Source organism: Euleptes europaea, chromosome 6 (genome assembly GCF_029931775.1).
Source record: "Euleptes europaea isolate rEulEur1 chromosome 6, rEulEur1.hap1, whole genome shotgun sequence".
Classification (NCBI taxonomy): Eukaryota; Metazoa; Chordata; class Lepidosauria; order Squamata; family Sphaerodactylidae; genus Euleptes; species Euleptes europaea.
In genome coordinates, this window is record NC_079317.1 from 26,051,506 (window position 1) to 26,077,377 (window position 25,872).

Here is a 25,872-nt window from a genome sequence, read left to right on the forward strand (position 1 = left end):
GAAACAGATGACGGAGCCTGGAGCAGAACCTCAAGCTAAACACCATTTAGCACAGCTGAGGTCAACAGTTCAGCATAGTCCTTGCACCAACTAAATACATTACACCACCTTCCAAGGTCTCTTGCCTTGAAAGCCCTGTGTGTGTGCAGCTGACTTATGGTGAACCCTTTTGGGGTTTTCATAGCAAGAGACTAACAGAGGTGGTTTACCAGTGCCTTCTTCTACTGGAAGCCCTACTGGATTGCTGTATGTCAACTGTGACATAGAAGGGACCAATAGGGTCATCTAGTCCAACCCCCTGCACAATGCAGGAAATGTACAACTACCTCCCCCCACTACATGCCTAGAAGATGGCCAAGATGCCCTCCCTCTCATGATCTGCTTAATGTCATAGACTCAGCATTGCTGACAGATGGCCATCTAGCCTCTGCTTAAAAGCCTCCAGGGAAGGAGAGCTCACCACCTCCCGAGGAAGCCTGTTCCACTGAGGAACCGCTCTAGCTGTTAGACCATTCTTCCTAATGTCTAGATGGAAACTCTTCTGATTTAATTTCAACCCACTGGTTCTGGTCCGACCTTCTGGGGCAACAGAAAACAACTCGGCACTCTCCTCTGTGACAGCCCTTCAACGACTTGAAGATGAGTGACGAGAAAATTATGTTAATGTGTTTTGTTATGTCTCTGTTTTTATTTTTTAAATTGTTTTTTCTTTTTTTCTCTCTTTATTATTAATATTATATTATTATTGCTCATTGAAATATATTAAATAAGGGGAAAGTATAACATTAAAATAATGACTTATAAGGATTCGAAAATATTATTACAAAGGAGACACCAGATATTTGTAGGTTGGGAGGAAGTCAGTGGGGAAGTCAATTATAATTAATTATATTTAATACTGAAGACATACACCTAATAATTCTTTAATTTTTTATCGAGTCAAAGATTGGTATATAGGATGTATTGTCAAATAAGATGTATAGCAATTACTGAAAAATAATAAAAAATATATATATTAAAAAAAAAAAGTACTTGAAGATGATGGCAATAAAATAAAATCCGGCTCGCATTTGGTGCGCAATAGGATGAAGCGGTTTTTGGAAGAAGGGGGGGGGGAGATAAGAAGCCCAGAAACAACAGGGGCAGGGAAAGAGAATAGCGCCATAGCTGCAGGCGCCCCATCCCTCCTTTTCCCGCCAAGGAGCCGCTCTCTCCTCCCCCCCCTCCCCCGCCCGCGCATCCGCACTCCAGCCCCCGCCCCGTTCTCCCCGGCCGGCGGTAGGTGGCGCTGCAGCCGAGCCGCCTTCCCTCCGGTTCCCGTTCCGGGGCCGCAGCTCGGCTCGTTCCGCCGCCCCCTCCGCCCCCCCCCCCAGCCCGCCATGGCTACCAAGAAAGGGGGCTCGCGGCTGGAGACCGAGATCGAGCGGGGCCGCTCCGAGTGCCAATGGGAGAGGATCCCCGAGCTCGTCAAGCAGCTCTCGGCCAAGCTCATCGCTAACGGTGCGGCCCGCCGAGTGGGGTGGGGCGGGGGGCGTGGGCCGGGGGGCGGCTGCAGGTGTGGCGGGGGCGGGCAGGCCCCGTCGCGGGGCCCGAGCCTCCAAGCAGGGGTTGCTCAGTCTGGGGAGGGAACGAAGCAGCTGTTGTTGTTATTATTATTTTTAAAATGCGGGTATTCAGTCCTGACGTCAACAGTGGGCGAGAGCGTGCCCCTGGGCATGTGCAGACTGCCCTGCTGCTGGCCAGTGAGCAACGGTGGCCGCAGCACCCCCCCCCCCCAAGCAATTCCGGAGTGAAGGGCTTGAGAGAAAGGAGCTTCCAGGTCAGAGGGGGCCGCTGTCAGCTGGCGGGTCTCTTGAGCCCTGGGTCAAGGGAGGCGGGACTGAATGGGTCAATGCAGAAGGGTCCCTGCAGAATTGCTGGAGGGGCTTTGGTGGTAGGAGACCCCGCAGGCCACGGAGAGGGCCCTACGCCTCTGCCACCTAGGGACTCGGGTGTTGGGGGTCACACACGTCAGTGAGCCCAGCGCACACGTTACAGCAAACGTGTTGTCACATCTGCACGCAACGCTCCGGGTCATGAAAGCCACACTCATAGAAGCGAGAGGCCCTGAGCCCCCCTGAGCCTACATGCCTAAGTCCCTCCCTGTGTTTGGGAGTGTGGGTTGGGGTTGTTTTTTTTTTTTTTTAAAAAAGCAAAACTCCCAGTCATGGGATGGAAGCCTGTGTGTTCACACTTTGTATGTTTGTTAATTCACAGTGTGAGCCGTGTTAGTTTGTCTGCAGTAGTAGAAAAGGGCAAGAGCCCAGTAGCACCTTAAAGACTAACCAAAATATTTTCTGGCAGGGTATGAGCTTTTCTACTACTGCAGACAGACTAACACGGCTACCCACTGTGAATTATCCTTCTCCAAATAGAAAAGGGCAAGAGTCCAGTAGCACCTTAAAGACTAACCAAAATATTTTCTGGTAGGGTATGAGCTTTCGTGAGCCCCAGCGTGAGCTGTGGTTCACGAAAGCTCATACCCTACCAGAAAATATTTTTGTTAGTCTTTAAGGTGCTACTGGACTCCTGCCCTTTTCTACTACTGTATGTATGTTGACTGTGCTGGTGAGCTGGCCATAGGGAGGAGGCAAAGGTATGGGGTCACTGCTGCTCATGACCTTTCCTTCTCTACTTGTACTGGTTTCAGGGAGGCTAATGTAAGTCTCTTGCCATGAAAACCCCAAAAGGGGTCGCCATAAGTCGGCTGCGACTTGACAACACTTTACACACACACACAATGTTATGTGTCGTCAGTTTCTGCGTACATTCATACTCACGGTTTTTCTTTGGATGTGCATTGAGTCATTCTTGCATTACAGTCAACACGCATATGGACAAATGTACCTCACTCTTATCTCGTCTCCAGTTTTATTTTTCAAAGGAATGTGCTTGGCTCTTCCTTACAAATGTACATGCATTTGCAGTAATTGTGTACAGCGCTAGAGGTGTGGAAGTAGCGCTGTGCATGTACTCGGTGGGACTCTTTGTCTGTTCTGCGGTTTCATGGGTTCAAAGGCTGAGCCTTTGCATCAACAAAAGCAACCCAACAACAAAGGGCTGTGGTGGAGTGCTGCTGAGCACGGCCTCAGGTTAAGTCCTGGAACGGAGGGTTGTGAAGGATGACACTTGTTTCCCTGCTGGATGCTGTAATGACCTGTGCTGTCTCTTGCTTGTATGAGGATTAGCCTCCCTCCAGATATGAAATAGCAGTGCTGACAATGGGATATGCACACAGAGGATTGCTTTGATCAGAGCTTTGGGAATTTCGTCAAGTACATGGGCTTAATCCTGGAATATGAAGCAATGTTAAAGAAAAGCATCTCTGAACATCTCTAGAGTTCCTTTCCCTTGCCACTGAATAACCAAAACTAACTCCTACAATAATCTGGCGTTTTCCAAAAGGCTTGAATTTTAGCATGTTTCCTCCCTTGAAATGAAGCCCTGGCTAGTGGTAAAGTTTAATGGCTAACCTAAGAAAGGTCTGGTGTCCAGCTGGTCTTGGATGTTTGCGCAGAGGTGAGCTAGGCACCATTCCCTTCAGGCTTGGGGGTAAAGATGAAAGGTTGTGTGCCTGAGGAGACTTGAGTAGAGACAGTGTGTAGGCCTCGGTATCTTTGCCAGATGCTACAGCTCAAATCCAGAATGTTAAAGGAAAGAATGCCTCTTCTTTCACCACTGAGTAATCATAACCATCTCTTATATCTATCTGGTATTAAGCCAAAGTGCTTGCAAGAGAGTGTGTCATTTATTGAATAGGCACAGTGGCGGTTTTCTCCTGATCTTTGCAGTTTAGTAGTGTGTGCTGAATCTGTACCTAAATTTATTGAATGGCATTTCCAAAGTTGTGAACCTGAAACCTGTGACCCACGCAGGGGCTCCTTTCCAGTCCAAATGGCAAACTGGGAGGGTGGGTATGGGTACTGGGTGAGACAGATGGCGAAATCTAAATAAATGCTGTCTAGAGATAATTGCGCAACGCCAAGCATCACTTTCCTTATTTTTAACTTAGTGCTTCTTGTAGTGTGGGATGGTATCATCTTGATTCTGCATTATCTGCTAAATTTGAATGGCCTTGTGAATGACTGGGTCTTGGAAGTTTGATCTGACAACGGCACCGATACTGTCATTCTTTAAATGCTCATATTTGAGCAACAAGATTCATATAATAATGTAAATAGACAAACATGATACCTGGAGTAGAAACACATGAGATTAGAGTTGTAGAGAAATAGGTATTTTAAGCAAATATTTTGAAATCGCTTACTCCTGTGGGGCCTGTTGGCAATACCTGCTAATTTGTCTGGCTTTCTCACTACCATGTTTATCGCATGTTTCTACATTGGGAAATAAGGGTACCTTTGTTTTTTTGTTTGAATATCGGAGGAGTTTTTGTCACTGCTGATGCAGAGGAGAAGCTCCATTGCAGGGAGCTTTAGAAGGTGAACTCTTGTTATCTTTTTGTTGTTGAGCCATGGCCTATGGGGTACAGTGTGTTGTTGTATGCTGTTGTAACTTCTGCTTGTGGCCAAAACAAACATTACCTTCTCATAAGAATGTAAGAACAGGTGTGCTGGACCAGACCTGTGGTTCATTTAATCTAGTTTACTGTTTCCCACAATAGTTAACCACTTGCCTTGGAAGGCCCACAAGAAAGGGCACAGAGGCCAGGGCCTCCCTCTGTGGTTGTACTTCGACAACTTGCTTCTAGACATGGTATTTTTGTGCAGTTAATTGTTAATATGACATTTGCTGCTATGAACTGAACTCTTGTTACTGTATGCAGGGTCCAGGTATGTGTACCCCATCAGTGTGAATGTGGCCCACTTTCCAGGTTGAATCCAGCTTCACTCTGAATAGCGTAAGGAAGAAAACACTCCTTCTGCTGCCTCTCACTCCTACTCTAAAGGCTCTTCTGGCTGAGGTCCTACACTCAGTTTAAAGAATGCCCCAATCTGGGCGGTGACCCAACACAGTAGAGATCTTTTGACAAAATGGCAAGATGCTTCAGCAAGCTTGAAAGGAACACTGAGAATTAGATAACATTAAAACATAAACAGAGTTGACTAAGGGGGATAATACAAATATCTGAGCTGGAGCATTAGTAATCTCAAAGTCATATTAAACATTCACAGTAATAACACCCCATACTGGAAGCCCATGTCAAGAGCCAGTCATTCCAAGTGTTCATAGACTGCAAGTTACTCCCACTCACGATGGGAGGAGAGAAGCCAAGGGGTAAAGGGAGAGTGAGAAGACATAGATGGGTACAGCTAACTATCCATCTGGGTCCACGTGTAAGGTTGATTCCCAAAGCAGGGGTCTCAGTGGATGTGGATCAAATAATTCAGAGGGGAAGAGAGAAACACAAAGGCAGATGGTCTGCAGCCAGTCATAGTGTGTCATAGCAGAGCCCACTAAGGTCAAACACACTTTCGGGTCAGATGCTGGCCCCAATTATAGGGCAAGCAGCTAAGTCAAAAGACTGTTTTCTTTTTCCAGGTTTGGAAAGAGGAGAGTGGCAAGGTGGAGTGTCCTGGTGTGCCACCTGAGTAGTCAAAGGGGGGGAGGAGCAGGCATTTCAGGGACCTGTGAATGTTTCCAAATAGAGTACAGGTATTCATGAGGAAGGGTGTATATTTGGGAGCAGTCTTGGGCTGGTCAGTGATGTGTGGCTTTGACAAGCAGTTCCAAGTTCCACCTTCTCCCATATAGAATCGTAGAGTTGGAAGGGACCACCAGGGTCATCTAGTCCAACCCCCTGCACAATGCAGGAAATTCACAATTACCTCCCCGCTACACCCCCAGTGACCCCTACTCCATACCCAGAAGATGGCCAAGATGCCCTCCCTCTGATCATCTGATCAAGGTCATAGAGTCAGCATTGCTGACAGATGTCCATCTAGCCTCTGCTTAAAAACCTCCAGGGAAGGAGAGCTTACCACCTCCCAAGGAAGTCTGTTCCACTGAGGAACCACTCTGTTAGAAAATTCTTTCTAATGTCTAGACGGAAAACCTACCTGCTCACTTTGGTCATCTTTGGAGGCCCTGCTTCAATTGCCCCCACCATCTAAGGCTAGATGAGTGGCAACCCAAGAAAGGGCTTTCTCGTTGATGGCACCAAAACTTGGGAGCTCCCTCCCTAGGGGGATTAATCTGTCCCTCTATTAGTGTCTTTTGCAAATGGGTGAAGATTTTGTTTTGATTGGCATACCCTCAGTAACAGTTATTGGCCCTCCTCTTGCATTGTTTGTTATATGCTTTTTTATTTAATTGTTTTATAATTTTAAATGTTTTTTGATTCTTCAGATGTTTTAATGTTTTTTATGTGTACTGCCTTGGGGACCCTGATTGGGTGGAGAGGCAGCATAAAAATGTTTTAAATCAAAATAAATAAACTAGTCTGAAGCAAGCTGACCTTTATTTGAGAACTGAGGGTAAAGGCACACTGCTTAATCTCTCAAAAACCTTGCTTAAGGATCTCATGGCCACAGGTTGGCTTGGGAGGCTTCTCCGTGAGACATCCTGCTCAACTCAAAGTTATCATGAGGGAAGGGACTGTGGCTCAGTGGTGGAGCAACTGCTTGGCATGCAAAAGGTCACAGGTCCAACCCCTCCAGTTAAAAGGACTAGGCAACTAGGTGATGTGAAAGACCTCTGCCTGAGACCCTGGACAGCCGCTGCCGGTCTGAGTAGACAATACTGACTTTGATGGACCAAGGATCTGATTCAGTGTAAGGCAGCTTCGTGTTTAGTAACCCACTTACTCTCTGCCTTTTGTTTTGGAAGTAGGCAAAAACCAGTTTGACTCTCCCCATGTAACATGCAGAGTGCTGTTCCCTGGCCCCAAGGAAGTGGTGGCGGTGGAGAAATATGAGCCAGTATGGACGTTTATCAGCAACATTGTGGGTTAAGCATTAGTTCTGTGGACACGGCGTAGGGTGATATGTGGTGGTAAAGTATTTTTGTTCCTTACAGTGGTTTTCAAAGCAAAGCATATGAATGTCTCTCCACTATTATTTTTAAGGGTGGACAGGCTTCCCTGGGAAGCTCATCATCTTCCTCGGCAGCGTGCAGCTGCAGGTGAGCTTTGGCTGTGTTCTAGGGCACCAGCTCAGTTCAGATGGGATAACACTGAGTCCTTACAGGCCCACCCAATGCCTTGCATTAACTTAATATGGCGGGGTTTCCTTCAATAGACATATCAGTATCCAAAGGTGTCTCTGGAGTATAGGAAGTTTAAAATCGAAAGAACCAGTAGTGTAGTGGTTAGAGTGCTGGAGTTCCAATATCCACTCTACCACAAAAGCTCACTGGGTGATGCGATCTCAGCCTAACCTACCTCACAGGGTTGTTGTGAGGATAAAATAGAGGCAAGGAGAGCGATGTAAGCTGCTTTGAGTGCCCATTGGGGAGTAATCTCTACTCTCAGCATTTTGGATGACAAGCAGTATGCTTTCTTGAACATGGTAGTGAGGTGGTGGGCCCTCTTTTGCTTTTAGTTTTTCGTGTACGTGGTTTTTGCTCAACATCATCCAGTCACTCTGCTCATTATTCAGGATTGACTTGCACAGCACTCCTAGTTTCTTTTGTTTTACCCTTCAAGTTATCCTGATTGTGAGTGCAGCTGGATATTCAGGGACACTGCGTGTTGTTTTATTTATTTATAACTTAGACTTTAGGCACGCCTTCCCCAGCAAAACCAGGCTCAAGGTGTGCTACAACGTTAAAATAATACACAATCATAATAATCTAAAAATTCGTAAAACAATCAATCAGCAGACTAAAAACACATTAGATGTCCTCAAGCAGGTACTTAGGGACAAGCAGGTGAGTGGAGAAACGTCCAGTATGGCAGGTTTGAGGAAGATCAAGGTAATAAAATTATGGTGTGTTCTCCTGGAACAAGAATACAAAGAATGGGGATTTACTTGTAAGGATTGTAATCCTGGTATCAGTTGGGGTTGTGTTTACCAAGCTGGTTTCGTGCGATTAGCGAGACCCTGATGCGTCTGTCAGACTTCTTCTAATAGAGCAAGCTATGGCCTATTCTGTGGGCATTATAAGTAAAAATAACTTCTGGGTCGCATTCCTATACTTGGGAGTGAAACCCATTCAGTGCCGTGGTATTCGCTAATCAGTAAGCATATATAAATTGAAATTGCAACCTCAAGCATGTGTGCATGTTTGGACGGACGTCCTACAGTTTATGGTTAGGAAGGGATTGTGGAGGTGTGTAATTGGCACTTGTAGAACACTTGTATTGAACACTACAAACCTCTCGATGCCTTTTTTAAGAAAAATCTCAACTAAGACAATGTTTGTCTTATATGCATACTCACAACCCTCTCCGCCCGGCAAGTTGGCTATTCGCTCTGAAGTTACAGCGGTTACAGTTGAAGGTTTCAAAACTGTAGTCATCATTGTTCTTTCAGTGATGGTGTCTAGAATTGCTAGTTGTAGGTGCACAGAATGAATTGAACCAGGAGACAGACTTCTGTTGCAGAAAACGAAAGGGTCTCAATGAGGTTTCCATTGAACTCCCCAATCCAGTCGTTGTTCATCTGTGTGCATACCCCTCTCATGAAAGCTTTCCTGCACTTCCCCAGGCAACAAATCTTTTAAGCCCACCCAAGTATGCAAATTATGTCCATAAGCACATTTTCCATGATTGATATGAGATTTGGTATGAGATTTAGTGTAGTGAAGAATTCTAAACCTTTGGTTATTAGTGGTGCTGTTTATTGTGGCGTATCAAGAGCTTTCGTATCACCAGTGATTCTCATACTAGAGCTCATACCAGTGGCGTTAAGGGATTTAGCGTTCTTGAGGATATTTCAGACGTTGCGCTTATCCTGCAGCAAAGCACTCTGTGATATTTCAGTCATGCTGTCCATTTATTCATGATATCCTTTGGGCATTCTTTTAATTAAGCTCCTCTATTTATATTTTGAATTGAGTATGGTAAATAGTAATCCTAAGTATGGTTTTAAAAAAAGCCCTGGGATACTGTGCACAGCAGCAGTGACTGTCTTGGGTCTGAAAGAAGCACGAGTGCCATGCCTGCCTAAATATATTTTTTTGGAGGTGCTTACAGTGCAATCCTAAGGAGAGTTACTCCAGTCTAAGCCCATTCATTTTAATGGGTTTAGACTGGAGTAACTCTGCGTAGGATTGCACCGTTAGACTTTCAGTGGCCCATGTGTGTATTCATGAAGTTAACATCAGCAATGTATTTATGTAAATGTAAGAGTACTGCATAATATTGTAAGATTTAGAATTGGAAGGGCTTGACACACAGAAAACAGAAGCCCTTATGATGGAAAAGCTATCAGGGACATGGAAAATATGGAACAAATATTAGGGTTTATGTGGGCTGTGAAACAGAAGTGTAGGACCCCATCCCACAGTACATTTTTAGGTGTCTGCATGACAATCTTTGATGAGGGTGCACCTAACGTAAAGTGTGTGCTTGCAATAGTATATTGTTCAGGTTTGTTTGTTAGCAAGCTTTGATTGGATGCAGCTTCCTGCTGAGTGGGCAATTGGGGACACAGTTGGATATGATTTTGTGTAATGTGTGAAATGGCTCCAGTCAGAGTGCTGAGTTTGGCTATGATAAACAAGGTGAAGGTAGTCCCTTGTGCAAGCAACATGTCATTCCTGACCCAGGGGGTGACGTCACATCCTGACGTTTACTAGGCAGACTATGTTTACAGGGTCGTTTGCCAGTGCCTTCCCCAGTCATCTACACTTTACCCCCAGCAAGCTGGGTACTCATTTTACCGACCTCGGAAGGATGGAAGGCTGAGTCAACCTTGAGCCTTGAGCTACCTGGAACCGACTTCCATCAGGATCGAATTCAGGTCATGAGCAGAGCTTTTGACTAAAGTACTGCGACTTACCACTCTGCGCCACGGGGCTCTTTTTTGAAGTCTAGGGTAAATTGTTTCCTCCTGACCTACCTCGCTGTAGCATTTTACACGTCAAAAGCAACAAGTTTTGTTACAATAGGGTACTGTAACATGCCCTGAATAATCAGGATAGTGCAGGGATGGGGAGGATCTAGATAACATGCCTACAGACAATCAGAGAGAACTTAAATGAGCAATTTGGTGGACAAAATTAGTCACCTGTAGTAAAGGGATAAAAGGGTACTTTTAGCGGTTCCTCAAAGAGATTTGGCTTGGATGGTGCAAGCCCCACTAGTTAGCAGAAAGAGTGAATGAGAATGGGAAATGACAAGAATCTGCTATACACATAGTAGCTTAAACACAGAGAGAGAAAATCACCCTTTGTGTTTAGTTGGTTCAGTCCATGATTTTTGGATCAGTCTGCAGTAGCAGTTGCTCCGATGCATAGCTTGCCATGCCTTCTGCTTGCCTTAAACTGACCTGGAACATATTTTGTCAAAAGACTGTAAATAAGTCTGCAGAACTAACAAGCCCATCTGCCTTCAGAAATATACCCATTTTAGCCATTTATGGCACCTTATCAGCCCGAACAGAATCTAAGAACCAACTATCTTTCATTTTAGGAAAGATTCCATGAGTGGCTGCCTAGAGGCAATTTCTTACTTGCCCTGATCTGGATAGCCCAGGCTAAGCAGGATCAGCCCTGGTTAGTGTTTGGATGGGAGACCACCAAGGAATGCCAGGGTTGCTCTGCAGAGGCAGGCAATGGCAAACCACCTCTGAACATCTCTTGCCTTGAAAACCCTGTGGGGTCACCATAAGTCAGCTGTGACTTGACAGCAAAAAAAAAAAAAGTACTCAACTAGATGTTATGTGCAGATGGGGAAAAGCCTTCTGAATCATAACTGGCATTAGAGGCGTGTGTGTGTGTGTATGGGATTTAACCCTTCTACTGCAACTGTTTGCCTGTTTGAAACTGCTACAAGTGGCTCCCCCGTCCCCCAGACGTCAAATGTTTATTTTACCTTTAAACCACATGCAGGAGGAAAAGCTGCTGGGAGATAGATTTGGAGCAGGAAATAGTGGCAGGGGAAGGGTCAACTACTTCTGTTCCCTCTGCTAATTCTCTGCAGTCCTGGTTGTCCAACAGAAGTGCCTTTTCCAGTTTCAGAAGGGCCCCCGGGGGTGATTTTTCCATCCCTTTCTGTGTAATGTCTAGTATTGGCCTTGAGGTTACTAAGCCAAGGGGGCTGTCTTTAAAACCAGTGTTGGTAATAAGGACTATACTTCCCGGCAAAGCCATTCAGGAATTTCTGGTAGCACAGTAGACGTGGGTGACATTTAATTGTTGTAATCTGTGTTACAATATTTGCTTTTTAAAAATAACCTGTTATTTCCCTTGAAAATTGTTATAATGTTGACAGCTGTATATATGGCCAAACGTCTCTCAAATGGGCGCTGCACACTACTTGAGGGCTGTTTTTAAGCACAGTGGTGTAAACTTTTCCTTCTGCTACTTAAGTAACATACTGAGGATGATGTTTCTGCTCCACTTGTGCTGAAGTCAAGTCCCATCAAACTGTGGGACTTGTTTTGCAATAAACATTCTTTCGCCCTCACCATTAATATTTAAAATCCCATGGTGCGGAGTTGACCTTTGCAGTTTCACAGTTGGGTTCATTGCCGACCTTGGCCAGAGCAAAGCAAGACCCCTAGCACTGTTTAATGTTTCAGAAATGTAAAGGCAGCTAGAAAGTCATGTTAGAATGGGAACCTGACAGTTTAATTAGAATTGGCCCCGAGGAGGCCAATTTTGTGGTCCCCTTAAAGGGCAGCAAAGGGTCACTTATTTAGTTGATTATAACATTTGAATCATTTTGGGGGTGGGGATTGTGTCTTGGGCACCAAAAAGTCATGGGCTCTCTGGTTGGGATTCTGCAGTTGGGATGAAATCCTCCCCTGGCATTTTGCAGTTATGTGCTGTGCCTTATGCTGAGTCAGACCGTTGGTCCTTCTAGTCCAGTACTTATTCGGACCAGTATTGTCTAATCTCATGGGCGGTGATTTTCTGTGGTCTCAGGCTGAGAGGTCTTTCTCATCTCTTCAGTTAAAAAGTAGTAGTGCTGTCAGAAATTGAATCTGGGACCTTATGCATGTTAAGGGTGTGCTGTATGACTGAACTATGGCTTCTCCCCAGACTGGGATTCTTGGACTTCTAGTAACGACATGGGAATTGTATCCTGGATCAGTGAGCCAGCTTTAAATCCTGTTAAGCAGCATTTTAACATCCCTTGCTGTTATCCGAAAGACTGGCCAGACATTATCTCCCCCCATGCATGGCAATATCAGCATGGCTGAACAGCCTCAGAATCCATTGTTAAAGTAAGAGGAACATATGGAGGAACTGTTATTTTTTAAAGAATTGTACAAACATTGATTATTAATAGGCAGTTGTTTTTATCTTAATACCTTCTTTTTGCTTATGAACTGAGCACCAGATATTTTTTCCTTTGCTCCCTCGGTCGTGCTATAATCTTTTGTGCTATTCTGGTATCTTTTTGCTAAGTAGCATTCTTTTAAATATGAAGCTGTTATGTGAATCTCTTTGAAACTAGCATTGTAAGTAGTCTGTCCTATGGCATCTTATTTCTTATTAATAAAATTGTGGTTTTAAACGTTTTTCCTTGGTTCCAGTGGTCATTTTTTTCCCTTATGAGATGATACTCATCAGAATTGCAAGCAGCAATGGGGTAATTTCTTTCCTGTGGGGTATTGTTGCAGATTAATTATTTGCATTCCTTACCGTTCCTATCCATAAGACTTTGGGGGGTGCGGGGAGAGAGAGAGAGAGAGACAGAGACATACATTTCTTTATATTTTCCTCTGTGGTGATTAATCTTTACTGTGTCATTGTATCTTGTTTCTTCTCTACTTAATACTATTGCAGAGTTTATTTTCTCCTTCTCAGTAGTAATTTACTGCTGTCTTAGGAGTGAAGTTAAGTATTTTTGTTGTTCTTCTGAATGAGCAGAGTCAGTGAAGGTAACCTGTCCTTGATGATGGCTTTGTTGGGCACAGCATCAAGGAAAAAATGCCACAAATATAGTTGTTTTCCTCTCTCGCTTGTCTGTACAACAGACACTTTATAAATATTGCTATAGTTTTGTCAGTGTGCAGGTATTCAAATATTGCAAGTAGTAACATAAAATCTTTTGGGGGAGGGACTGTCAAGTCACATCTGACTTACAAATCTGAGTTTACAAATCAGGTTGAACACATGAAGCTGACTTATACTGAATCAGACCCTTGATCCATTAAAGTCAGTATTGTATACTCAGGCAGGTAGTGGCTCTCCAGGGTCTCAGGCAGAGGTCTTTCACATCACCTATTTGCTTAGTCCCTTTAATTGGCAATGCCGTGGATTGAACCTGGGATCTTCTGCATGCCAAGCAGATGCTCTACCATTGAGCCACAGCCCTTACCAGGTTTCACCAGAAGCCACGGTGGGTCACCTCCCCCCCCAAAAAAATAAATAAATAAAAGAAATGTGCTTATCGCAGTCAAAGACAGCTGTATCATTCTGCCTCCAAGATTCTGGAAATGTACTGTCCGTACACTGCCTAGGAAAATAGACATCTTTAAATTTAATGGCAGTGTTTTAGAGCCCTTGTCGAGGCAAATCATTGTCTTGCATCGTGCAATGAAAATGGTGCCTCAAACAGTTTAAGGGCCAAACTTTGTCTTTATGACAGGGCTGCATGAAACATTAGCTGAAAGGCAGCTGCTCTCTTGCAAAGCATCCTTGGGAAGGGGTGATTTGGGTTGGGCCAGAGGGAGTACTTTGCTCTGTCCTCGCCAGCCTTTTCCTCAGCTGTTTTTTGTTTGTTTGTTTTTGTCCCTGCAGTTTTACAGACTTTGTATGGGAAACATAGCTCTGCAACTTGTGAGGGGGCAGGGAAAACGGGTTGGCCGAGAAAGGGTTAAGCTTCCTTGCCCAAGATGCTTTGCAAGGCAAAGCAACACTTGTTCTAAAATTACTTGATGCTGTAACATTTAATTTGGTCCCAAGTGCCAGAGATAACATCAGAGAGGCTTAACGCTGCAAGTACCCTTAATTTGCCAGCAGATTTTTATCTCCTTCCGAGAACTGAACGTCATACGAGGTTCTCCAGTCATAACCTGCTAGTTAAAAAATGCCTAGTTTTCAAACTTGGGTAAGATAAATGTTAGGAATAATAAATATTCCCTTTGGTCCACAGAGAGCAATAAGGGCAGCCATATTTAAAAAGTGGAAGAATGCTACTATTTGCCTCAATCATGTTACTTCAGTAATTGTGGCACAGCAGAATGTCTCAGCGCTACGATGAAAACGCTTAACCAAAGATGGATTTATAGCTTTGTTTACCCACAAGTCAGACAGGAGTGTGCTTCAAGTGCCTGTCTCCGATTCCCAGCAAGTAGACATGGGCATAAATCTTTTTGCTATTACAGTTGTCATTAAGGGAACGATGGGAACGATCGTATGGTAGCCTGGAGTGCTCAAAGTGTTGCTAAAGACAGTTATCTAAAATTGCGTGCTGGGTGACGGTTGACTCCGAGTCAGTCAAAATTATACTTGATTTTCTTTCTTTCTCTCTCTCTCTCTCGGATTCTGTAACTTTTACGTCAGGCGTACTTCTTTATAATGCTAGTGGCACCTGTATAATTAATTTAAAAGCGCATAGCCATGTGTGCGTGATTTCTGCATCTCCGCATCCTGGTACGAATATGTTTAATGAACATAAGCGGAGGCAGTTGCTGGTTTCTCGCCTTGGTGTGGCACAGAGCTTCATTGCCCTCTGCTGGGAAAACCTGCTGCATTTTAACTCGGAATGAAGGAAAGACGTGGGAATAGTTTGGCTTTGAGTTGCGAAGAGTAGAAATCTAAGGGTGAGCAGATCAGGTGGTGGCTGTCCCTCCCATAAGCATGTATTTGCAAACAAGGCTATCAGGAATTCCAGCAGCGAGAGCAGCAGTCCAAGAGTCCTTTTAGACCAGGAGGGATCATGAGTGGACCAGAAGCGATTTCTCCAGTTTTAAAAGAGCTGTGTAGATGACTGGGGAAGGCACTGGCAAGCCACCCCGTGAACATAGTCTGCCTAGTAAACGTTGGGATATGATGTCACTCCATGGGTCAGGAATGACCCGGTGCTTGCACAGGGGACTACCTTTACCTTTTTAAAAGAGCTGTCAAGTTACCATAATGTGTGTTTACATGTGTATTTTGGGGGGGAGGGTGCTTTGAGTGAAAGAGATGCTGCTGTATTCAGATAAATATTTTTCAGCCCCATGGTGAAGCTAGGAACACATATACAGTTCTAACTTTTGAAAATCATCATCCATATGTCTATGCATATATGTATTTAGGCACAAATATGCCATTTTTTCTCTCTGTAAAGGTAGTCCCCTGCACAAGCATTGGGTCATTACTGATCCATGGGGTGGCGACACATAGACTAAAAAAGGAATTCTAGGAGGGCATGGTCACTTCCCCCTAAGGTCCCCACCACCTTCATCTCATCAATCATCTCTAACCTATTGGCCAATATTAAGTCGAGTATGGCTGAGCCATACTCACAACATTTACTAGGCAAACTATGTTTATGGGGTGATTTTCCATTGCCTTCCCCAATCGTCTACACTTTACCCCCAGCAAGCTGGGTACTCATTTTACCAACCTCGGAAGGATGGAAGGCTGAGTCATCCTTGAGCCGGCTACCTGAAACCGACTTCCATCGGGATCGAACTCAGGTCGTGAGCACAGCTTTGACTGCAGTACTGCAGGGCTCCTTTTCTCTCTGTCTGCAAACTCAAATTGTCTTACACAACAGATGCACAGACACAGCCCAGTCAAACAAATACATATGCACTATGATGGTCCAACATCCTGAGCTGGTTCTGGTTTCAGGGCCACAAGCTCCTAGCAATAGCACACACCTCTGGCTATGCTCAGGCCTAAATACCTGCTGCAGAGGAGGAACATAAGAACAGCACATATCTTCAGGTGGCAAAAAAGATGTTCTGACCTTCCTGCCCTCCAGTCTTACATGGTTGGGCATTAGAGGAGAGCAGAGCGTTAAGGAAGATTGCCCTTTCTACCAATGAATATTTCATTTACAGTATGGTTGTTATTTTTTGGGGGTATAATCTTACTTATTATCTGTGCCATGCACGAACTGTCTGCATAATGATTTTCTTTATCTTAATAGATGACATGGCAGAACTCCTCCTTGGAGAGTCCAAGCTAGAACTTTTTCTGAAGGAAAATCCTCTTAAGCAGGGTGCTAGTCCCTGTGGGCCCCGGCCAAAGTTAATTGAAGTCAGGAAGCATCTCACTGCAGCACTTGACCGAGGAAACCTAAAGGTAATTGCTTCTTTTAAAGCGAGAGCTGGAAGTTAATGGTTCCTTTAGAACTTGAATAAATGCATGGTTTGGGCTCCATAGGTCATCTTCCGCTGACAGAAGGCAGTTTCTTCCTCAGAAGGGGGACCCAGTTTCTACTGATTATCTCATGCCTTTGCAGACCTTCACATTGTCCCCCAGGATGTTCCTGAGGGGTCCTATTCCCTATGGGCACAATGTGGGGAAATTCAGTGGGCTTCACTGGTGGGAGAAGAGGAAAGGTTCTGTTAGTGGAGCTCAGCTGCTGATACTTGGGTCTAACCCATGGTGCCGTGAATATGTTGCTGGCTTGCAGGAGTTCGATTCCCCCCCCCCCCCCCGGCCGTTCCTATGTTGAACTGTGAAATACGTGAAATGAAGTAAGATTTCATCTTGTTTTCAAAATATTTGGGGGGGGGTATGTTCATACGCAGATACTCAGGATAACAAAAGAGCCTCTGTTTATATCTTTTAGCTATGTTTTCTATCTCTTTGTGAGCATGATTTACTATCCTATAATGTGAATACACAGAAATGCTTGAGAGAGAAATCTGATTTTCATTGTGGGACTAAACCACACTGAGTAATGATCTGTTGAAACGTCCCCCGCTGTAAGACCATTAGAAATTTCCCTAGTGCAGAAGTCATATACTTGAGGACATACTTGGCAGCCATGAAGTCCTCAGTCACCTAAAGAGGCCGTAGTATGGATGATGAAGAACTTCCAGACCTGCTAGATCTTCCATCTGCAGGTCAGGTGGGGAGACTGTGAGTCCATTGACACATTATGAAGTCCATGAGGGCTTTGGGTCAGAGCTGGCAAGATCTGGCAGATTTGAGCCCATGTTCTGTGCTGGAAGCTCAATTCCCAGGTCTGTGGGGCTACTTTGGATTGGGACCATGGTATGCAGAGAGAAGAGGCATCCGCTTTCCCCTCTCACTGTTTTCCCAGTGCAGCATTTGCCTCATTAAGGAAATTTACATGTAGCTCATCGGTATACATAAGGTTCCCCAAATTTCAAATCCTGAAGGTGGCATGGGTGCGAAATCTCAAGCCCTTTCTCTCTGCATGCTACAGTCCCAATCTGAATTGGACTCGTGTGAGCATGGGAATTAAGTTGCTAGAGGGGAGCTCTCAAAACAAGGCCGCCGGAATTCCATTTGTGCACTTTGCAGCATGTAAGTTTTGATAGATCACAACAACATCCCCTTCCCAACCTTTGCGTTGTTCCACTAAGGATCCCACTGGGTATAATAGAGGAAGATTCACCTCCTCCTCCTCAAGTCATGTGTGCTGGGTGACTCACCTTGTCAGCCCTCTCTTTATCTTGGAATGACCTGGCATTCGGCAGCAGCAGTTTTAGACAGATGGGACAGTGACGTGGAGGAACTGGAAAGGGAGACAAGCACTACTATTCTAATTCCCCCTCATCCATCTGGGCTTTCCTTCCCACTGCCATTCTCCTGTTACCTGGATTATACACAACAGGGGCACTTTCCCCCTCCTTTCATCAACACAGTTTCCAAGATGCATAAATATCTGCAGCAAAAAAAAAAAAAAAAAACCCTCTCTCTTAAGCTGTGCATCTTTGGGAGGAGCTCTACTTCTTGCTGTAGTTCCCAAATCACAGTAATGCCAACCCCAGAGAATTTCCCCAACCAGTTTGTCCCCCCTAGACAATCTTAAAACAACCCATGATTAAACCAGCTGGAGCACCCGACATATCAGGCAATATGAAACCAACATAATATCTAGACCATAATACTTAAAATGATGGTCCAGGCTGGGAAACCTTTTGATGTTGCCCCTGTGGGGTTGACCTTCCACCTGCAGCAGGCATTGGGAAAATACCTTTTCACTGGGAATAACTGTGCCAGTAAAGATATATGAAAGTTTCCTTAAACCGAGTCGGATAGTTGTTCTGTCCAGGTCAATGTTGTCTAATCAGCATGGCAGTGGCTCTCCAGGGTGTCAGGTAGAAGTCTTTCACATCGCCTGCTGCCTGATCCTAATTAACGTAGTATCGCGGGAGTTGAACCTGGGACCTTCTGCATGCAAAGCAGATGCTCTGCCAGTGAACCATGGCCCCTCTCTGAGAGCATCGGGATGTCTCTGTCCCTTCCTCACAAGGCCAAACGCTAGCCTTTCATAGCTTCTGGCACCCTCCTTCTGGCTGGCATTGCAGGGGTTTGTGGTTTGTGTGGGGGTGTTAGAGCTTCATAAGAACATAAGGAAAGCCCTGCTGGATCAGACCAAGGCCCATCAAGTCCAGCGGTCTGTTCACACACTGGCCAACCAGGTGCCTCCAGGAAGCCCCCAAACAAGACGTCTGCAGCAGCACCATCCTGCCTGTGTTCCATAGCACCCAAGATAATAAGGCATGCTCCTCTGATCCTGGAGAGAATAGCTTCCTGACAGTGCTCCATTGCTTTGCTTCTTGGGTGGTGATTAGAGGTTGTTTTTTTTAAAGTAGCACCAGTTCCATCTGGAACACCTATTGGTTTCTTGCTCCCTGCCTTCTTTCTTGATATTTTTTTTATTTCCATTATGCTGGGTTTTTTTTTCCAGTTCAGGGTATGTTTGTTTTAATTGTGGCAGAAGAGTATTCAGTAAGCTTCACTGTTTTCCTTATTTCCCACTGCATGCATCATTCTTATAGCACAAAGCTCTGTACCAATTCTGATCTGACATGGGGGGGAGAACGAATTTGGGGGGGAAAGGGTTAAATAGAGGCTTGAGCACTCAGGCTGTGCATGAATGCAGGAAATACCTTGTCCTCGCAAATAAAATTTCTGTAATTTTCCTTTTTCCTTCTAGCCAGAGTTCTTACAAGAAGCCAACTTAGTCATGGCCAAATTAAACTATGTGGAAGGCGATTACAAAGAAGCCGCGAACACCTACGCAAGAGTGGGCATCGACGACTTACAGCTCGTTGCTGTCCCTCCTTATCGGCTGAGGATGATTGCTGAAGCATATTCTACCAAAGGTAACATGGCTGGCAGTGCCCTTCCAGTTTTCTTTTCTCCTGTCAAATAATACGTATTACCTTGCTGACCAAACTGAAATTTGTTCCCCCCTCGATTATGTTAATAGTAGCAGTGTGGCAATTCGTTTATTTACTTCATTTATACCCCACCTTTCTCCCCAGTGGGGACCCAAAGGGGCTTACATCATTCTCCTGTTAGGTAGGTTAGGCTGAGAGTTTGTGACGGGTCACCCAGCAAGCTTCCATGGCAGGGCGGGCATTCGGACTTGGGTCTCTATAGGTTATTGCAATGATACTACCTTTCTAACAGAGTGAGGATTCAAGCCTGGGTCTCTCAGATCCTTGTGAGACACCCTGGGTCTCTCAGATCCTTGTGAGGGCCTGTGGCTCAGTGGTAGAGCATCTGCTTGGCATGCAGAAGGTTCCAGGTTCAGTCCCCGGCATATCCAGTTAAAGGGACTAGGCAAGTAGGTGATATGAAAGACTTCTACTTTGAGACCCTGGAGAGCCACTGCCAATACTGACTTTGATGGACCAAGGGTCTGATTCAGTATAAGGCAGCTTCACGTGTTTCATGTGTACACCACGCTCACTGAATGATTCAAAACAATCAGATAGGAAGGCATCCCAGCTTGGGTGGTGTGTGTGTGTATTTGCTTAGGACAACTGGACATGTATATCATCTTCCATTTAATCTTCATGCTCTTTGCCAAAAAATCAGCATGGTTGGTTCCTACAATCAAGGAAGCTTAAATTGTGCAAAAACCTGCTCACAACAAGTGGTTGTACAAACTTAGGTGAAATCACCTTTTTACTTTTGTGAACTGGGAAATCACAACGTGTGATTTCCCAGCTCAAAGAAGAACAACAATCTCATATCATTCAGAGGATCTGGTGTTTTACTACTTATGCAGGTGCATTGCTGATGTGAATAGTTCTTTTGTTCAAGTCATCCCCTCAGTAATTTATAAACTCTCCATTTTTAAACAGTTTTGTATCTAAATTGGTTTGAGTTCTAAAACTATGTTCTGAAAACCAGTAGTGTATGTTTGATTTTTAATATATTTCAGTGGTGTTCTAGAATTTTCCTGGTTTGTTATTTTGAAGACCTTGAGGATTATGGGCTTATTGCTGCTTATTTCTATAATGCACAGTCATAATCATGGCTTTGGCAACTTGTGGGGCGTGTGGTAAAGACTGGCTTTGGTTGTGTGTGGTTTTTTGAAGGGAAAGCGTTGTATTCCAATTGCAGTTTGGTTAGACAGTCTGCAAAACAATTTGTTGTGAACTCAAGAATAAGTATTGAAACAGACGGTGCATTGCATTATGTTAGGACCAGCTAAAATATCAATATAGATGGTTTCAGGGTCACTAGAACTCTTATCTCATGCTATACATTAAAAAAGAAAATGGAATAAGAGAGGGAAAAGGCCATGTTCTCAAAGGCTGTGGCCTTCTGGGAAGAAGAATGTAAAAACCTGCAAGTTTTTATGCATGTGATCCAAACGTCTCTTTAGTACTAAAATAACATGCAAATCCCTTGCAAAGGCCAAAATGGAGGTGGCATTTTTTTTAGCTTGTAGGCTTCCCTGTAGCTCCAAACGGTAGCTCATGCGCCTCCTGGTAGCTCACAGGGTGTTGCAGAGTAGCTTGCACATCCCCTGGATGGCCTAGGAAAAGATCACAAAAAGACCTGCTCCAGGCCTTTTAAAAAACACAAAACCCCTTTTATTTCATAGAATTTTTCTCTGTGCTGCTTAACGGATGGCTTCATTTCTGGTTCTGTTCTTAATCTGTGTTCTGTCTCTAGGACAGAACAGATACTGGTAAAATGTGGGGTGGGGACTAGCTTTGGGATATTTTTCATCACCCAGAAGTAATTCTTGTTAAAGGGAAATTTGACGACGCCCTTGCTCTATTCCATTTCTACCAGATACGCTGATGACTGATACCAGATGTGAAGACGATATATTTTCTGGAACATACCTTGATGTTCCCCTTTTCCAAAAGCATCAGACATTGTTTTTTCCGCTGTTAGTTTTCTTTGTGGAGTACTCTACGAGGTACGCACAAGGAAAAGAAGAATAAAAATAGATTTGTCTTTCCCATATTTACTTGTGGAATCATGCAGTGCTGGTTCAGTTTCCATAGGTGGCAGTGTCACCCCAATGTCAGGCTGTTTTCTGCGCTAGGCGAGCTTCACATAAAAGCTGGGTCTATAATTATTATTATTTTTGAGAGAGAGAGAGCAGCAGTTTGTGTGCACTGGGATAGAGAATTTTTTATGCCCAGTTGCTTCTTCTAGCGTTTGGAGTGGCTCCTCTTGTATGGCAGAGTAATCAAATGTCATATGTGGTTTGTTTCTCTCCCGAAAGCAAAGTCTCATTGGCAGCATTGAGCTGAATTCTAAACAATTTCTAAAATTAACCTCAGAAGAGCCTGATAACCTTCCAGTAGCTTCTGTGTCTTGCAGAGCGTAGTTCTGCATTTAGAGGTGAAGGGTTTTAGAGCCAGCGTGGTTTGGTGGTTAAGAGCGGTGGTTTGGAGCGGAGGACTCTTAATCTGGAGAACCAGGTTTAATTAGCCAGTCTTCCACATAAGTGGTGGACGCTAATCTGGTGAACCACTCCTCCACATGAAGCCAGCTGGGTGACCTTGGGCTAGTCACAGTTCTCTCAGAACTCTCTCAGCCCCATCTATCTCACAGGGTGTCTGTTGTGGGGAGGGGAAGGGAAGGTGATTGTAAGCCGGTTTGATTCTTCCTTGAGCGGTAGAGAAAGTCGGCATATAAAAACTCTCCTCCTTCTTTTTCCTGCCTCGTATGGAAAGAATAGGGGAGCCTGCCAGGAATTGTCCCATATCAGAGGGGAATGAGTTTGAGTGGATGGCGGGAAGGTAGAATTACTTGAAATATAATTTAGCCCCCTCTGCCCCCTAAAAGATCTGGAAACAGGTTAAAGGAAACTGCATCCCCAAAAAGATGGCTCAGGTTGGGTTAAAGGAGAGGGGGATAATGCAATTTTGTCAGGACAAGGTGACCATTACTTAGCTGTTCCTTGCACTTAGAACGCTCAAAAAAGCGCTTGGTTCTAATAAATCACAAGGGCTTTTTGTATGTGGGGGGGGATGGGAGTATTCTGAGTGAGAGAGGCTGATAAAAGACTTGTAGGAAATCTGTAAAATAGGGATTTTTTTAGTGGATGGCAGTTGGGCAAGGCACATTGTAGAGAGGTGGGTGGAGGTAGCTTCACAGTTGCTCACCTGTAACTGATCAGATCTGATGTGGGGAATTCCTTTCTGCTTTCTAGTCTAGTCAGACACTTGAAGATTGTAGTTAAATTGCGGAACTCCCTGCCCCAGGATGTGGTGATGGCTGCCAACTTGGAAGGCATTAAGAGGGGAGTGGACATGTTCATGGAGGAGAGGGCTATCCATGGTGACTAGTCAAAATGAATACTAGTCATGATGCATACCTATTTTCTACAGTCTCAGGGGAGCATGCCCATTATATTAGGTGCTGTGAAGCATAGGCAGGATGTTTGTGTGCTTCCTAGAGGCACCTGGTTGGCCACTGTGTAAACAGACTACTGGATTTGATGGGCCTTGGTCTGATCCAGCATGGCTTTTCTTATAGAAGAAGAAGAGTTGGTTTTTATATGCTGACTTTCTCTACCACTTAAGGAAGAATCAAACTGGCTTACAATCACCTTTTCTTCCCCTCCCCACAAAAAGACACCCTGTGAGGTAGGTGGGGCTGAGAGAGCTGTGACTAGCCCGCCACCCAGCTGGATTAATGTGGAGGAGTGGGGAATCAAACCCAGCTCTCCAGATCAGAGTCTACCAGTCCAAACCACCTCTCTTAACCACTACACCACGCTGGCTCACCACGCTGGTTCTTATGTATCCTGATGGAACTTGTATTTATTTTAGGAACTGCTCGTGCCCCCTCAGAAACAACTGACTCCACACACTGAGAGCTATGCATCCACTGTGGCCTTGCAGCTATTACTTAGGACAGCCTAGACCTGCCTTTGGCTCTTTGCACTGCTCCCCAGTGTGGCGCGCTGCACATTTGGACAAACTGAGCAAGGCCATTGCCTGGTAGAATCTGTGCTTGGCAGGTAATTCCCACCTTGAAACAACCACAGGGACTGGAGGACAGATAAGCTGCGAGCCTCCCTGACATGGGAAGGGGCCTCGTGTCAGGAATGGAAGTAGAGGCCCCATCCTTTCCACGCGCACCCCCTTCTTCCACAGTCTCTGTCCTCTAATCCCATTATGTGGGTGCTTGCTGGGAGGAGAAGAAGCTGACCACAAAGAGAAAAGCTACCATGGCAGCCTCCCAGGGAAAGAGGAAGCTGGCCACAGTGGGGTGGTGGTAGTGCTTTTACTCCCCACCCCCCGCTTTCTCCAAGACCAGCTTGCTCTCTTCTGGAAGGAAGGCAGAGACTGAGGCCCCTCCCCTCAGTCTAGATACGCAAGGGATCAGCTGTGGCTAAGGCTCAACTGTGGTAGAGAGTGACAGCCCTACACTCTTAGAAGTTGTAGTTACAGTTATAACATATAGCTATTAATGTTAAATATATATTATTGTATGTGTGCATGTGGTGCATTTGTGGCTGTTTTGGTTGTTGGTAATAGTGAATGTGAGAGCCAGCGTGGTATAGTGGTTAAGCCAGGTGTCGGACTTGGATATGGGAAACCCAGGCTCGAATCTCCACTCTGCCATGGAAACTTGCTGGGTGACCTTGGGCCGGTCACACACTCTCAGCCTCAATCCTAGCAAGTGTTTGGATGGGAGATCTTCTAGGAATACCAGGGGGCATGACGCAGAGGGCAGGCAATGGCAAACCACCTCTGAATGTCTCTTGCATTGAAAACCCTATGGGGTCACCATAAGTGAGCTGTGACTTATGGTGAAAAAATTGTGAATGTGGCTCTCTGTGAGCCGCAGAGTCAGTACCACTAAGTTAGGAGAAAATTCTCATGCTCTGCTGCTCCTGTGCTCTGTCTCCCACACTGCTGCCAGCCTGTTAACCATTTCTCTGCCTGGACACCACCGTGGTACTATACTTGGCAGCTGGAATAGTGCTATGATGGTGACGCTCAGCTTTGTGGATCTTCTGGCGTTAAAAGGCCTTTCTCTGAATGCTGTGCTTCCCACCCGAATGACTTACAAAATTAGGACAGTTTTACCTCGCTTCATGTTTCCGTGTGCTTCTGTGATAGGTTAACAAATGCTCATTTTCTTAATGGAAATGAGTGTGAACTAGCTTATAAATTTCTGGTGTTAAAAATCTGATTTGGATGTTGCATGGCGTTCTCTCCTCAGAACTTCCTTCCAGGCTAGGTAAGAGTAATGTATTATGCCTTAATAGGCACGTATGTATGAGCATCCTATAGGCTGACAGTGTTAGTTACATGTTTTGGAGGGGATCCACGAAACTCTTTGAACCAGCACTTTTCTCACCTGCCTTTAGTGGAATGAAGTCTCTGCGCTCCCTTTCTGAACACCCGCCTCCCCACATAATGGCTATTACATTAGTGACAACAGTCATGTGCACCACTGCACATTTATAATGCAATCCCAAGAAGAGTTACACCTGTCTAAGTCCATTTTGGCCAGTGGGCTTAGAAGAGTGCAACTCTGCTTAGGACTGCACTGTTGGCTACTTTGAACTTGGGTGCGATGCCTCCTTGCTGCTTCTCTCCCTGTATGTCTGCTGCAGAGGCTGTCCTCCACTGTGGATCACGTTCCTCTTGTGCTAAGCACTTTTTGGCTCCTTAAAAAACATCTGTCTTGCTTGAGTGGAAATGCTTCGCACCAGGGGAATGGGATCCAGGGGGGAGGACTGCCTAGAGAGGAGTGCAAACAGAAAGGATCAAAGCCATTCGGTCACTCTGTTCTTGGCCAGTGGGGAAAATGCTGACTTGTATTGTGTTCACACGTTGTGTCCCATTTTCTTAAGTGGAAATGTCTTTCTTTTGCAGGTCTTTGTCTAGAGAAGTTGCCAATTTCCTCCTCAACTAGTAACCTCCATGCAGATCGAGAACAAGAAATCATTATGTGTTATGAGAAGGCAGGGGATATAGCTCTTTTGTACCTTCAGGAGATAGAAAGGGTAAGCTGGGGTATCTGGTCCATGTAAAACAGCTGACAATTGTTCATGTAGTATGTAACCACTGAGCAGTCTATCGCGAGTTCAGCGTGCTTAGTCAGTTGTCCCAAGACACTCCACCAGACGTTGACTACTAGAAAAGTGCTTAGTTTATTTACAGTGCATCAACTCTCCAGCATACACGTCCAATCAGTAACACATTCCAGCATAGCCTCCGACTTGGCTCTCATTAACTCCCCAACACAGAGCCCTAGAGGCTACACACTTATATACATAATGTACATCAGATATGCATCAGGCCACCTGCTGCTACACCCACAGCATTGCATCACCTTTCTGGCCATATCTGGTTAAATCCAGTTTACTCTGCTGTTGCTGGCCATTACTGTCTC

At 45.0% G+C, this 25,872-nt stretch overlaps 1 protein-coding gene across 4 annotated transcripts in view; it reads left to right on the forward strand.

Moving 5' to 3' along the window:
- The first annotated feature begins 1,364 nt into the window (after window positions 1-1,364).
- Window positions 1,365-25,872, forward strand: part of TTC7B (tetratricopeptide repeat domain 7B) — a 128,382-nt gene continuing 103,874 nt past the window's right edge. For all 4 annotated transcript variants that reach the window (XM_056851308.1, XM_056851303.1, XM_056851305.1 and 1 more), the window contains exons 1-4: window positions 1,365-1,500; window positions 16,202-16,356; window positions 19,193-19,361; window positions 25,353-25,483. In XM_056851308.1, coding sequence (XP_056707286.1) covers window positions 1,380-1,500; window positions 16,202-16,356; window positions 19,193-19,361; window positions 25,353-25,483 — 576 coding nt within the window. In that variant the 5' untranslated portion in view covers window positions 1,365-1,379. The remainder of the gene's footprint in view (window positions 1,501-16,201; window positions 16,357-19,192; window positions 19,362-25,352; window positions 25,484-25,872) is intronic.